The sequence below is a fragment of the Eucalyptus grandis genome, chromosome 3 (genome assembly GCF_016545825.1).
Source record: "Eucalyptus grandis isolate ANBG69807.140 chromosome 3, ASM1654582v1, whole genome shotgun sequence".
NCBI lineage: Eukaryota > Viridiplantae > Streptophyta > Magnoliopsida > Myrtales > Myrtaceae > Eucalyptus > Eucalyptus grandis.
Window position 1 is genome coordinate 45,823,116 of NC_052614.1, and position 15,603 is coordinate 45,838,718.

Below are 15,603 nucleotides of genomic sequence, written 5' to 3' on the forward strand. Positions count from 1 at the left end.
GGCGGGATCGATCTCTCTCTCTCTCATTCTCTTTCACGGAGTGAAAAGTACCGTGTTATTTTTATCTGTCGGGTTGCGTGTCACGATGCCGTTGGTCCGTCACGAAGCTTAGGTGCTGCAATCCGAGGGTGAAAGTAGGGGGGAAAGAAAGGGGAGCAAGAACCTCGAACGTCCCAAACCTCAATCTTAACCCTTTTCTCTCTCTCTCTCTCTCTCTCTCCTTCCGTCTCTCTCAACGCGCAGAAGCCATGGCGTCTTCGATGTCTCTGGCTCATCACTTGCCGAAGCTGTGCCCCCACGACCGGACTCCTTCATCAGTCTCTCTCTGTAAACTCTCTCTCTCTTTCTCTCCCTCTGCCTCACTTGCTCTTGTGCCCATTACGTTTACTTTAGGGGGTCGAATTGCGTTCCGTCTGCGAGGACGAATTTGATGCTCTCTTTGATTCGATCAGATTTCGTGACCATTCATGATAGTGCGAAGTGAGGAATGGGTTTTCGACTGGCCATTGGTGCGGGTTTTTAGCTTTTGCGAGTTGCGCGATTGATTAGGAACTCGGTGCCGTTAGAAGATGTGGTTTGAACGGCGGGTCAATTCCTTTGAGTTTCATTCTTGCGAACGTACTCCCCAGGCGGGATACTTAACGCGTTAGCTACAGCACTGCACGGGTCGATACGCACAGCGCCTAGTATCCATCGTTTACGGCTAGGACTCCTTCTTTAGTGAGATTATATGAACAAATGCCTGAACCAAAATATGTTATTGCTATGGGAGCACGTACAATTACAGGGGATGTTCAGTACCGATTCGTATAGTACTGTTCGGGGTTTGTGGGTGTTTGGTACAGAATTATAGAATTGAGAAATTTGCTACTAATGGTGCATCTACATATGATCTTGTTTGGGTTATCTCAGATTAGTTGTGGAAGGGGTAGGTGGTCAGTTTAGAAGTGTGAGGGAAAGTGGGGCATTCATGAATGTTCCAAGAGATAAAAGGTTGAAACTTAATGACAAGTCTAAGCAGTGTCTCTTCTTTCTGGGCATTCGTAAATGTTCCAAGAGATGAAAGGTCAACACTTGATGACAAGTCCAAGTAGTGTATCCTTTTGGGTATTGGACATGAAGAGTTTGGCTACCAATATTAGTGCCTTTGGCGGCTTACATACTTTTAGTGTTTGTCATGTCGACACAATGCTCAATTTATAGTGAGCAAACAAATTGCCATGCTTTGTTGGGATATGAAACGGGTAGTTGTATTGGTCGGGGAAGGAGCTAGAGGGCTGGGGTGAATTTATGGGCTGCTTGTTCTTGTAAAGTTGTGCACAAGAGCAGATGCTTAATTGTAATGCATCTACAGCCAGTTGGTGATGGACCTACTACACATCGGAACAACACCTGTCTGAATACAGCGTTTTGCTTTTGTAGTTTGCTGCCTTGCCTCTTAGGCACGCCCATGGACACACACAGTCAAGTAGAATTGAATGGGGAAGTGACTAAGGTGTCATCTTCCATCAACTCGGGTCTGTGTGTCAGGCTCTGCTCCTCTTGGTTGAATACTTGTGCGCACGCGTGTGGGAGACATATTACCAAAATGAAAATTGAATTGGCGGTTGAGGTTCATCTTTTAATTTGGCCTATTATTTGGTGAAAGTATCGGGTGGGAGTCAGATTTCAGTAAAATGAAGTTTAAAATGACATTAACCAGTTTATGTGATGGAAAAGATAAAAGATTGCTAGGAAGATCAGTTAAAATGGTTTTTCCTTTTCCATTTTCCTGCTGTCACATTTGCTGAAATGCTTTTGCGGTCAGGATTGGACCGATATATAGGTTTCAGCTTGAAGTTCAAGTACAAAAAATGTAATTAAGAGAGATATAGGTTAGAGGGTGCTGAGTAAGTGAATTCCTTGGCTAAGTTGTGAGCATTGAACGGGGAAGTGTTTGAATTACTTAGTGTCAAGTGTGCATGGCTTTTGTTCATGATCTGATATTACTTTTTCCCCCAGTTAAACTAGTATTTATTTGGAAATTGCATAAAATGCTGACAACTTTTCCATTGGGCATTTGTGCATTTATGCTCATATTACTTATATAATAATGATTATTTTCCCTTTGTCAAATTGGCATATAAAATGTATTTTCCTAATTAGACTTAAACTTAGGAACTTTGAATTTTTTATTTTTTCCTTTTAGCCAATGGACACCTGTTAATTTACAATGGTAAACATGCTCATAATCTATTTGAATATTTACCTCTTTATTGTATTGTTACTTAAATTAATATTGCTAGAGTTTGATGCAACTGGATTTCTCTGTAAGTTTGCTGCAAATGTGATGATGGAATTTGCTGGAAGGTTAAGCATAAGCAATGTGTAGGGTAGATGTTTTTTGATTTCTGCTTCTGCTCACTCTCCAACCTTTGGAGTGTGCTGTAGTCCACTGATGTTATGTCTGCTTTCCTTCATCACACCAGCTGTTTATTTGTGGTCCTTCTGCTGCTTTTCAGGTAATCTCAACTCAAGCGTGAATATTGTTGGTAGTGGCAGGCAAATTTTGCTCTGGTCTGCTCATAAAAGTGTCAACAAAGGTTATGGAACTCTTCGTGTACATGGCCTATTTGGAGGAAAGAAGGATAACAATGATGATGCTCCTCAAAAGGTTTTCCACTATCTTTTTAAAGGACTGTCCTTAAATATGCTTGTTAATGTACAGTCAAGGCAATGATTTTGGCAGAGTTGCTTTGACCACATTTTGAGTTGTCTTGCCAACTAGTTTGAAATATCTTTGATGTTCTTATCTAGTGCATTGGACATTGTAGGTCTCTTAGTGTAGTTTTCTTCAAGTTTTCTGCATCTTAATATAATCTCTGCAATTTTCCTTGTAGGTGAGATGTTTTCTGCTGTATTAAGTTAAGCTCACTATGAGTAGGTGGACTACATTTGAGTAGATTTAAGCAGCTTAGAACGATAAGCAGATTAGAAGGCTCAGCTCAGTTAAACCAGTTTTTGAATGTAGGAATGTGGGGTCCATTATCCTTGTGCAATATATCTGGAGCTTATCAATGCTGATTCAATCTTTAGTTTCCATGTGTGTGTGTGTGTCTGTGTGTGTCTTTGTGTGTTGTAGTTTTTGTGATAATTTATGTGCATATTTCTGTGATTTTTAGGCAGGGATTCTTGGGAATATGCAAAATTTGTATGAGACAGTAAAAAAGGCACAAATGGTTGTCCAAGTTGAGGCTGTGCGAGTGCAGAAGGAACTTGCAGCGTAAGGTTTTATGTTATTTCCTCTTTATGTTGTCTTATATTATTTTATTACCTTTGATATCTTGCTTTTCCATCATCTAGGCTTAACTTATAATATCCTTGATATTTGTCCATTCTGATATACAGAGCGGAGTTTGATGGTTACTGTGAAGGTGAATTAATAAAGGTACTACTGTTTTCCTCACATGGTTTTGTGATGCTGTGTTACCATATGCCTTATCTTAGACGAAGCAGTCGTGAACACATGTAGGGCCAACAAAGGCCATGCATGGTCTGTATTGCCATGCTCCAACAGACCAGGAAGGCACATGCGATGGTCATACATCTGTGCTTATCAGTAAATTATTCTCTTATTAAATACACACAAAAATCTCAAGCAGAATTCAACCAAAGGAGTTCCCAGACGATGAAATTCTCACAACAAAACCAATCTGGATTCCTGGATGTCGAGGTCTTAACTAAGATTTTGTCATATGGAACTGACTAGTGACTAACCAGACTTAATATAGAAAATAGACCTGGGAAGTTTAGTGAATACCTGATCAAGGTGGTTGAGTGGAGTAGAGACAAATGGGTTGTCAGAGAAATTAATATCTCTCTCTAGGGGTTAAAGTCAGTTAATTGGTGAAAGGCGCTTTTGGTACCTCCTGGGTACAAATGCATTGCCTTACTAGTGAAATTGTTGAGGTGCTATGGATGCCTTGCATGGTTTGGCTGTTCTATATTGAGGTTTTGAACATGTTATTTGCTTTGTCCATGAGAAAAAAGGGGGAAAAAATCTCGGGAGGTCATACTGAGATTGTTGGGAAAGTGAAGACAGAATTTTTTTTGGTTCCAAAATTAGAACTTGCAATTGTGTGAGTATAGAGAAAAGCTTTTCTGACTGATCTGAAATAAGAAGAAAATAAACTGGGACAAGAAATCCAAGGTGCCAGGTTGGATTATGTGTGATTTCTAATGGCAAATAAGGTAAAAAACTAAAAGCGGGAAGATTTTGAATTCATCGGTGGCCATTGCTCCATTAGTAATTAGTTTTATAGTAATACTTGTTTTGCCTAATTTTGACTTGTATTGTTGATGACCTCGGACAACCTAGGTGGCGGTCGCTTTCTAGTAGTATTGTCGCGCGACCTCGTCCCTTGTTATTTTTTTAATCAAGGCTCACCCAACCTCACCCAAGGTGGCTGCACTCAGTGACCGATGGCCGCCGATGCCAAGGCTCGCCCAACCTCAAGCAACCTCGATCGATGGCCACTAGCGCCAGATTTGGCTTGCCAATGACCATAGCCTTTTGCTGGACCGGTGAAGGGTTTGGTCTTTTTTAAAAAAAAAAAAAATTATATATATTTGACTTTTAGTATTATTGTCAAAATTTATATTTAGAAAGTTGCATATGTTATCTTTTTCAATTTTAAACAAATAAAAATTAATAAATTAATATTAATCACCCAAAGGGCTTTTCAAATGTGTTTTGTATCAAATGTCATTCCTCTCAAAGTTGCTTCTCAAAGTGTAGTTTGCCTAACGGCTTTTGCATTTGCCCAAAATCCTTTAAGCTAAACTACTTTGTATTTCTCCAATGGGCTTTCAAAATGCTAAACCAAACGCAACCAAATTCTATTCGGAAATTTCTCAAGCAAGCTAATATATTGGTTTCATTTAATTTTATGCGTCTGTTTATGTTGTAATTCATATTGCCAAAGCTTTCCATTCTATGACATATTTAAAGGGCTCAACATAAGAACAATGAAATATAATTAATTTTGTACAGGCTACTTTAACTGGAAACCAGCAACCTGTGCGCGTCGAGATTACTGAGGCAGCAATGGAATTAGGAGCTGAGGTGAGTGCAAAATGTTCTGAAGCTACTGTTCAATTTGTATTGTTGTGACAATCGTTTAGTAGATTGGTTAATGTGGTTTTTTAAGGAGATTTCTCTCAAATGATCACATTGGATTTTGCTGTTCACTAGTTTCACTTCATTAAGTCTATATCAAGCTCCAAGATTTTGTGAAAATTGCACTAGCCATTCAACTTAGTTGTCCTCAGTCTAATTGAGTTGCAAATTTGTGATTAGACTAGGTACGGTACTTATAGGTTGAACTCTCTGCAGTTTGCTGGGGTTGAGGTCTTGTTTGTTATATAATGGCTGCTTCCATTGGGTCTTGTTAGTTATTCCTTTTTCAAGTACTACTCCGCCTGGGTTCCATTCTTATCATTTAATTAGATTTGAAGAACTGCTTAGGCAAGATTCTGTATTCAGGAATTTTTATGAAGTCTCCATGGCGCCCTTTCTAGATAGTTATGTAATCTGTCAAGAAAGGCAATTGCTTATGATTACCATCTTCTCTGCCAATTGAAGTTTTTCTGTGACCCCATTTTATCATCAATACAAGAATACTTGTATTTTGATAAGGAATCAAATGGGAACAAGTCCCACTTTTACTGATCCCATCATGTTGGAAGAGTCACAACATGAGTTTTTTCCATTATCGACATTGATTCTTCATCTATCCTTTCATGCCTCCAAAAAGGCTCCACTTAGGCAGAAAATATTCTCCTTGGTAGAATTCATATGTTATTAGATATGGATTTTGGATGGTGATTCAATGATGAAGCCATAGGGTTTTCTTTTAATCTTAATTAGTTTTGTGCCCTAGTAAATTCACTCTCCATTCCATTTTGCATTATGTTATTATTACTTCAAGAATATGGCAATGGTTTGTATCAGTTGGGAAAAAAGTCCTAATGTACCATCAAGTCCCGAACTACTGGCCAGACAGTTTCTGTCATCTTGTTTTCTGCTAGCTCTGTCTTTCAATCTCTGCCATCTCATATGCCTTTGCAAAACTATTTTACCATATTTCATGTTAAATTTTCCATTAACTAGCTTCATCGCTCTAATAATAAAGCAGGTCGAAATTTTTCTATCTATTCATGCAGTTCTCTGGAGTTACTTGGTGTTCAGGCGCTTTTCTTTCCTAAGAAAAATTTTGCATGATGAACATGTTGACATTTTTAAGTGTTTCTAAGATAATAGTGTGCCTTATATTGTTGTCGTCCCAAGCTGTGGATGCACCCTGGGATGGCCTACGTAATACTTCCCTTCACAGTTGATAGAATGAACCATCTACTTAGAAATCCTCCCTGGAAGGAAATTGTAGCCATGAAAAACTTGGGTGGTCTTGTCTCTTACATGAGTTGCTTGTGCATGGACATTATGGAAGTTCTCTTTCCTAAACGATGTTGGTGGCTGTAGCTCTTATCCCACATGCTCTATTGCCTCCCACTTCATTTCTTTGCATTAAGTTGTTTCTGACTCCTGTAACTTCAATCTCTTTAACTTCCACCTTTAATCCGGGGCATCAGCTTACTGCTTTTAGAAATGCCGGGGCCTATGGCTAGAGTAGAGGTTTGCTTACTATATAGATTCTGTGCTGCTTGCTGGGCTTTGGACCTTCTTTTAACTTTCTTTTTTGGTCAAAGGCCTTCTTTCGAGTTGAACTGCTGCAACTATAGGCCAATTCACCAGTATGGCAGAAGCTGCCTTAGCTTTCTTGTATGCCACGTGTATTTATATTTGACCTTCTATTGATACTTATGCTCTGGTTGGGGAGATAAGTGGGGTGAGATTAAGTTGTATAATTGCTTCTCCACCTAGAGTTTTTGTTACTATCATTACTCTAGTGATAGAGAAATTTTCTTCGCAAAATGTTATTTCACTATGGATATGGAAACTCCCGGTGCGTGCGTGCGCATGTGTATGTTTGGGCGAAGGGAATTCCCTTTTGAAGAAACATACATCCTACCTTCAGGTGCTGTTCGTCCGTGCATCTGCTTGTACTTTGATGAAATTTAGAGCATGCCATACAGGATTTAGTTTGATATCAGTAAGCCTGATTACCTTGTGGGAAGATACGTATGCAATGTGAACCTGTCTAGCTTCTCCTATTGAAAAAGGCGATGGACGATTGTAATGCTTACACTCTCATCGCTTTCAAATGCAGAAGCTGTCGGAGTTAGTCAACGATGCTTACAAAGATGCACACCAGAAGAGCGTCCTGGTGAGAAGAACGAAATTCATATGCACCCACATGAGATGTGATGTTTTCATCTTCTTAGCTGAATTGTTTGTGTATCTTTCTCAGGCCATGAAGGAGAGAATGAGTGATCTTGCCCAGAGTTTGGGAATGCCGCCGGGGATGGGCGAGGGGTTTAAGCAATGATAGCTTCTCTCCTGCCGGGGAGCGGCTCAGAGTCGAGTTCCAATTTTGTATACAGTCAAGGCATATTGTTCCAATTTGTACTTTAGCCATAGATTTTTGTAACCATTTGAATGCCAGTCGCGGTTTCAATGAAATTAGTGAATTCATTACGCATGCCGTAAAACCTGCCGTTGCACCGCTAACTTGTTACATGTCTCGTGGCTCGTGGTGTCTCGAGGAAAAAGCCAATTCGAAGAATGCGGCTGATTCGTGTTCATCTCAGGTCGCGGACATGAAGAATGCAGACTACCTTTGGCTTAAAAGGAAAACTACTTCTTTCTTTTCCTTTTTTTTTTAAAAAAAAAAATTTGCTACTGGCGGCCCCACAAAGGCCTTGGGTGAGGTCATCACGGCCTCGCCGGCCACGGGCAAGGCGACCCTCACCCTTGCCGTGATGGCCCTAGGTGAGGCCTTCACTACGTTTCTGGCATTAAATAATAATAATAATAATAACAAAAAATTGTCCAAAACAGCGTAGGCGATGTCATGTAGGATAATCTATGCCTACATTAGTGATTTACAGCTAAAACTAATCGAATGGATTTAATTGACAAATTGTTGTCTTTCGCTAAAATTGACCTAATGGGTCAATTAGGAAATTGTCAAAATGTGTATGATACAATTAAGGTTTATGATTGAATTAGTCAATATGAAATAAGTTTATCACTTTTCAAACAATTTTCCCCCATCGGCTATGAGATTGGATCTACAACTGATGTTAGTTACATTCTTCATAGTAGGAGTCGAACATCAAGAAGTTCCCTTTTCTTTCCTTTTTGGGACTATCTTTTGTTTATATCTAGATATAATTTAACATATGTTTAACATTTGGTCATGCTTCTAACACATTAACCTTTTCCATATTTGGATTAATTTTTTTCTTCCATTTTTAATCAAGATTAGCTAGATAATTAGATTGGATTTTAATTTTGAACTTTGAAATATAGTTTCTCTCAAAATATTTTATAAAATGTCAATCTATTGTGTGTTCATAAACCAGCATAAATAGAAATTTGTGATCTTCTTTCTATGTAGTTTTTGTGATTAAAAATATGACCTTATCTAGAGAATGTGATAACAAAATGTGAATGAGATGATATCTTATCAGTGTGATGGACCACTTGTATTGTGAAACTAATAAGAGAGATGATAGAAATAAAGGCGTTTTTTTTTTTAATTAGCCAATAAAGGCACCAAAAAAAAAAAAAAACAATAAATTGAAAAGCAGAAATGAGGGTATTTCAGTAAGTTAACTGAAAAAATGAGTCTTTTAGCTATGATGAGAGTGAAAATTATGCCGCCCTTCAAAAATATGGCCAAATGTTAATCTCGACTGTGTGAGTGTAAACTAATCAATGGCTATCATTAATGAGTGTACGAGAGCAAACTTGTTTCTTCAGTCAAGAGAAACTTGATTTCTTTCTCTTTTTAGGTCGCAAATGAAACATAATTTAAAGGTATTGTTATGAAAATGAGTAAGGAATAGTTATTCGTTTGGCCATTACCAAATGATACTTATAATTGGCATACGAATAAAATTCATTCTCCTCATATATTAAGAGATGGGCAATGGAAAATGGATCCATCTCCTTCTAGTTCACGTAAGGAAATAAATCAGAAGTGACAATATTCAAGCCATAAAAAAGATTCAAGGAAATCTAATTGCAACTTCTAAATGCAAGATGGATATTCCTTAATTAAATAATGACGACACCTAATATGATAAGATCCGATTTTCTGTGATATTTAAAGAAATAAATCTAAATGACGATATTCAAGTGCCTTTAATGGACATTTTTAATGACATCAACAATTTCTAAAAATAACTTACAATTTGTGATTAACTATGCTTTGGTGTTTAATCAACTTATGGGATGTGAGGAAATCTCCCAAGCAAGAGCTTCAAACTTGTCCGAGAAAACCGATTAGATAAATCAAATGGTTCGATTGAAAAAATCAATGGTGGAAAAGAAGCTGTTGTTCAATAATAGGTCAGATTTTCACTTGCAATTTTTTTCCCGATTAATAGATAAAGGGATATACTCATAACCGAGCAATTTCATCCCAATCAAATTCGACCAAAAAAAAAATCAAATTAAAAAACGGGTGCTCCTGTTCGCACCTGGCGGCTGGGGAGCCAACCGCGTTGACCGTGGGGAGGGCACTCTCCAACGGTCAGCGGTGTCCCCTTGCTTTTTCCACCCAGCAGTCAAACGTTGACCCACTCCTCCCTCCCTCCCCTCCCTCCCCTCCCCTGAAGAACAACAGTTTCGGACAAAATAAGGAAAAAAATCGGATTTTGTTTTTTAAAAAAGAAAGTAAATAGAAGAAAAACAGGAAGCGGCACATATAAAAAGCCCGAGGCACGGTTCCGCGTTCCCCAGAATTCGATTTCATTCTTTTTTTTTTCTTTCCATTTCATCACCGTCTTCTTCGCAAAGCCGCGGTTTTTCTCTCTCTCTCTTTCTCTTCCGTGTTCGATCGTCATCAGGTCAGTTCTTCTTCTCTTCCTCCTCGATCTCTCCGCAGATCTGGTCCGATTCTCCGCCGATCTCGCGATCCCGTCTTCCTCGCCTCGATCTCGAATTTCTAGGGTTTCCGCCGGATCGATCGGTCCATGAAAAGATCTCATGCTCTTGCTCGTTTGTGTCTTGATTGGACGATTGAGGAGTTCGTGATCGTAATGGTGGGGTTTCCCGCTTTTCGTCTCGTTGATTTTGCAGGTAGGGGCGGGTTGGTGATTTTTTTTAAGGATGTTAGAGCAGCTGCTGATATTCACGAGGGGAGGGTTGATCCTCTGGACGTGTAAGGAGATCGGGAACGCGCTCAAGGGATCGCCGATCGACACCCTGATCAGGTCCTGCCTCTTGGAGGAGCGCTCCGGCTTGGCCTCGTTCAATTACGATGCGCCCGGCGCGGCCTACACGCTCAAGTGGACCTTCCACAATGAGCTCGGCCTCGTGTTCGTGGCCGTTTATCAGCGGATCCTCCATTTGCTGTACGTGGACGATCTGCTCTCCATGGTGAAGCGCGAGTTTGCGGAGATCTATGATCCGAAGAGGACTGTGTACCGTGAATTTGATGGAACGTTTAAGCAGCTGAAGATGGAGGCTGAGGCTCGAGCTGAGGAATTGAAGAAATCGAAGCCAGTGGGTAAGCCGGTGAGTAATGGCAAGAGGCAAGGGCATGGGCAGAAGGGTGGGTATGATGGAGGTAACAAGAATAGGAGTGAAGGTGGATTGGCAAACGATGGGGGCGATGGTGATGGTGAAGGTGAAGGGCATAAAGGGCATAAAATGGAGAATGGATATGCCAACGGCAATCATGTTGGAGTCAAAGATTCTAAAGTGACTACCGTTGTCAAGGGAAAAGAGAATGCGAGCTCCAACAATGGAGCTTTCGATGTAAATAAACTTCAGAAGCTTAGGTCTAAAGGTGGAAAGAAAACTGACACTGTTGATAACAAGGTTTCCAAGGAGGACACCAAGAAAAAAATAACAAAGAAAAATAGAGTTTGGGACGATAAACCTCCCCCGACGAAGTTGGATTTTACACCAACTGTGGATGCAAATGGGAATGGGAACGACAATGTACATGATGTGGCAGAGGTGCATGGTGAAAGCATGATGGACATTGAGGAGGTTGTGAGCAGTGATAGTGAATCTGAAGATGATGAGGAGGTGGGAAAGGAGACCAAGCTTGATGCCAAGAAGAAGGGATGGTTTTCATCCATGTTTCAGAGGTACATTCCATGACATGATGTTTACCTGATGTTTTCCTTGCTATGTTCCAACCTATGAATTTTTTTTTTTTTGTGAGCTTCTTTATTCATTCTTTCAGGATGTCGTCATCGAAAGAGATTGCTGAGTCAAAAGGTCGAAACCATGAAACTGTTGTATTCTCGTTTGGCATTTTCAACCACTTTTCCATGGGATATCTGTTTGCTTACTGCGCTTTCTTTTCCTGAAATTATCTGTCTGGATACATGATACTATCACACTTTGCAAAACTCTCTGAGGACAGTTGATTTGAACACATGTCGTCATGATTAATTTTTGTTGTTTGTATTGGCTGGTTAATACAATCAAAAGTTTAACATTTGGATGCTCCTTAGACCTTGCATTCCAGCACGGAACATGTTGAAATTGACTATAAGCCACTTCCCAAGTAGATCAGTTCTAATTAATCAAGCCATTTATCAGTCTGGTTGTTTTTTTAAGCTCCTAGTTCCTCCCTACAATTAATCAATCTGTCTACCGAAATATTCATTTTTCCTTTTTGCCCTACCTTTATTATTTTTAGGATTTACATTTCATAAGTGTTATTTTGCCTACTTTATGCCTTCTAGGTTTTATAGTCCTTCCCAGAATACCACAGAATTCTTGTTTTGAAACTTTGTTTTGGTGGCATAATGCCGATCATCGAGGTGGAGTGAGACTTTCTTCTGAATCTGTTTTGAGACTTATTTCTATCATGCTTCTTTCTATTTTGACAAGTTAGACGTTACCGTCATTGATCATGGGTATTCTACTCCAGTATTGCAGGAAAGGCTAATCTGGAAAAGGCTGATCTGGAACCAGCTCTGAAAGCTCTTAAAGACAGGCTCATGACCAAGAATGTGGTATGCATTATTCGTTTGATTAGTCACATGTCTTTCTTTCTGTGGACAAAAGCTGTGTTATTCTTGAGGAGTTATTCATGCTTGGAGATTTGCAGGCTGAGGAGATTGCGGAGAAGTTATGTGAATCCGTGTCGGCAAGTCTTGAAGGGAAAAAACTGGCCTCATTCACCAGGGTTTCTTCTACTGTGCAGGTCATGATCATCTCTCAATCTCTCAACATTTACCACAAGTTTTCATTTTTGTAGTCTCTTACCATTTAGTAGGAGGTCAATATGTTTTACCAGAAGATGCTAAGTTCTTGCGATATAATGGCTACAGGCAGCAATGGAGGAAGCTCTTGTTCGTATTCTAACTCCCAGGCGCTCGATTGACATATTGAGGGATGTCCATGCAGCGAAAGAGCAAAATAAGCCTTATGTTGTTGTCTTTGTTGGTGTTAATGGTGTTGGAAAATCTACTAATCTAGCGAAGGTAAAGCTAATTGTAACTTTTTATATCATTTGCATATTAAGTGGTGGCATACTAAATCGATTGCCTGTCTCTTAAATGAATATGCAGGTTGCCTACTGGCTCCTCCAGCACAAAGTTAGCGTCATGATGGCTGCATGTGATACATTTCGATCGGGAGCTGTTGAACAGCTGCGCACTCATGCTCGTAGACTCCAGGTACTTGATTATATAGTTCTGTGCTTCTGGAACAAAGTGCATTATCATTCTATGTGGACAAGTTAATTTGATTAAGGTCTGTGATTGTCTTATTCTCATTCTGTTGCTTTTAGATCCCTATATTTGAGAAAGGATATGAGAAAGATCCTGCAATTGTTGCAAAAGAAGCAATTCAAGAAGCTGCTCGCAATGGTTCTGATGTTGTTCTTGTGGATACTGCCGGTCGAATGCAGGTAATAATGCTGATAATTTTGCAAAAGGTCAACTGACATCACCTGGACTGTTGGTGGACATTAAATTTAATGTTTTTCCCTGTCATATCCTCCCTTATTGCTGGTCCATATCGCAGTATAGGAGTGCACAAGTTGCCAGTCACTCCAGACTTCTTACCAGTAAAGAAAAAACTCTGAAGAAATCTTCCAGAGTGGAGTCTAAAATTGAACACCATCACACAAAAATGGCCAAATTCACTGTCATCAGCACTTATCCATTCTGGATCACTGGATTGCTTCCTTCCTCTTTCTCCATCTATAAATGGTATATCTTTTCCCTCTGTCGGGAAATGCTTGTGTAGCTTTTGGTCTTAAACAATCATTGCTGATTAGCAGTGTAAAGGAGGGAATTTTTTCTTTGAGTGAAAGACAGGGAAGAACTATATAAGTTTTTCTGTCCTGTCGAAGTACCAAATTATCTCACTGATTGGATCTAGCGGACAGAAGCTGTTCAGGATTTTACTGGAACTGCATATAGAATAAAACTTCTATGAGCATCAAATCGCTACTCATTATTTATCCAATAAAATACTATGTGAGAAGTAACCTTTTCTTTGCCATGGCTGACTCTGATGTTTTCTCCTACCAGATGATGGAGAGGACCTTGTAATATTTATTATTTCATTCATTTGATGATTCATGTATTTTACTTTTCTGAGCCACTAATTATTAATTATGTGTTTGATATTCGCAGGACAATGAGCCACTAATGAGAGCTCTCTCAAAACTTGTAAACCTCAACAATCCAGATCTGGTTTTGTTCGTGGGTGAAGCATTGGTTGGGAATGATGCTGTTGATCAACTCTCGAAATTTAATCAGGTAGGGTTATTATAGAAGCTTTGATGGCTCTCTTTGAATGCCGTATGAAATGAATGAAGTATGATGAGGAAGGACTATCCCATTAGTCTAACTAGGGATATGACTGCAGGACCTAGGTTAAACGGCTATTAGTTCAAAGGCAAATCTACAGTTTAGTTGAGCTTTTGGAGTTGTTTCCTTGCTTTGTGAGTTGGTAGGTCATTCCATGTTTTTGCTGATTGGCATTGACTCCTCTTGCCTCTGTTTTCAGAAATTGGCCGACCTGTCGACTTCTCCTAGCCCCAGATTAATTGATGGAATCCTGCTCACAAAATTCGATACTATTGACGATAAGGTAAAGAATTACTCAACTCCCATTGGTTGCATTCAGTTTCCTTAAATGGACTTGTATCCATATCCATTCTCTTACCATTTTCGCATACGTGTCGCATACTTACTCTTGCATACTTGCTCTTTGAAAAGGTTGGAGCTGCACTGTCGATGGTCTATGTTTCCGGAGCACCAGTCATGTTCGTGGGCTGTGGACAGTCGTACACGGACTTGAAGAAACTCAATGTCAAATCGATCGTCAAGACCCTTCTTGCATGAGAATCTGTGCTTGTCGTCTTTCCTCTTTTGTTCAGAGACGCTTGTCGTATGCCCTGTCCTTCGTGTTTGTGGTAGATTGTGGTCCGACTTCTTCTGGGAGGTGATCAGTCGCTTGCGGCTACTAATTTGTATGGGTTTTATATTGCATCATTAGTCTTCTTGCTTTACAGAATTGTCCTCCATGCGCATGCTTTTCTTACTGTTGCTGAATTGTCCTCCGGGATTCACGACCACCAAGGCTATGGTTGCTTGAGACTCACGACGGTGCTTGTAGCCTGATGCCGCCGCAGAGTTAACCGTTTTTTGTTTCCTTTTTTTTTTCAAATATTGTTTTTTATCTAGGATACTTGAGTTAAAATTACCCACCCCCAAAGTGAAGAGAGAAACATATGGTGGTGTCGTTGATAGGACGATACATATACATGTTAAACGGCAGGACAAATGTAGCGGGGAAAAAGCTGAAATTCAAAGCTTTCACTTGAAAGAAATAAGAAAGTAGATGCGACATCGGAATTGGACTCAAATTAGGTTTTACGCTCCATGTAGCACTAAAACTGAAGGAACAAAGCTATCAGATACCTTTGAATAATTGACATTTGCTTAATCGGACCCCTTGATTTTGGATTAAATTGTGAGAGAGGTTGTGGCCCTTGCAGCAGGTTGCAGGGTCGGATAAACGCGTGATAGCAAAGGCCCTTGACCCTTGCTGTTCTCGCGATGGTCTCGGCCCTTGCCTCAAATCTGGTTGGTCTCGCTATTGCTCCAGATTTGAGCGATGGTCGCCCTTATCGTGGGAGGGCCGCCCTCATCTAGATTGGTTTAGGAGGGGCTGCGGCCTGCTAGCACCTGGTGAGGTTGCAATGGACCTCATCTAGCACACTTGCGACGTGCACGCTCTCTAGTTTTTATGGCAAGTGGTGGAGGTGGTACTGAGTCTACTGACATTCTTGTCGAATTTGCTTGAGCTCGACAAGCGACAACGGTCCCTCGCTAGCGCATGAGCCACCTCTCCCTTCTCTTTTTAATTTTTTATTTTTTGGAATATGCATATTGAAAGCATTTAAATTTATCACAAAAAGTACAATTAAATCATAAAATTTGTTAAATTTG

General features: G+C 39.9%; 2 protein-coding genes across 2 annotated transcripts; both read left to right on the top strand.

The window, feature by feature from the left end:
• Positions 1-217: 217 nt before the first annotated feature.
• Positions 218-7,640, top strand: LOC104437519 (nucleoid-associated protein At4g30620, chloroplastic). The gene is made up of 7 exons (XM_010050489.3): positions 218-327; positions 2,502-2,653; positions 3,162-3,262; positions 3,388-3,427; positions 5,033-5,104; positions 7,269-7,325; positions 7,410-7,640. The coding sequence occupies exons 1-7, from the start codon at positions 249-251 to the stop codon at positions 7,485-7,487; spliced, it is 579 nt and encodes a 192-aa protein (XP_010048791.2). The 5' UTR covers positions 218-248; the 3' UTR covers positions 7,488-7,640.
• Positions 7,641-9,857: 2,217 nt separating this feature from the next.
• On the top strand, positions 9,858-14,667 carry LOC104437520 (signal recognition particle receptor subunit alpha). Its single transcript, XM_010050490.3, has 10 exons — positions 9,858-10,017; positions 10,250-11,268; positions 12,063-12,147; positions 12,243-12,338; positions 12,466-12,618; positions 12,706-12,813; positions 12,927-13,046; positions 13,780-13,905; positions 14,156-14,239; positions 14,368-14,667. The coding sequence occupies exons 2-10, from the start codon at positions 10,280-10,282 to the stop codon at positions 14,491-14,493; spliced, it is 1,887 nt and encodes a 628-aa protein (XP_010048792.1). The 5' UTR covers positions 9,858-10,017; positions 10,250-10,279; the 3' UTR covers positions 14,494-14,667.
• The last annotated feature ends 936 nt before the right edge of the window (positions 14,668-15,603 follow it).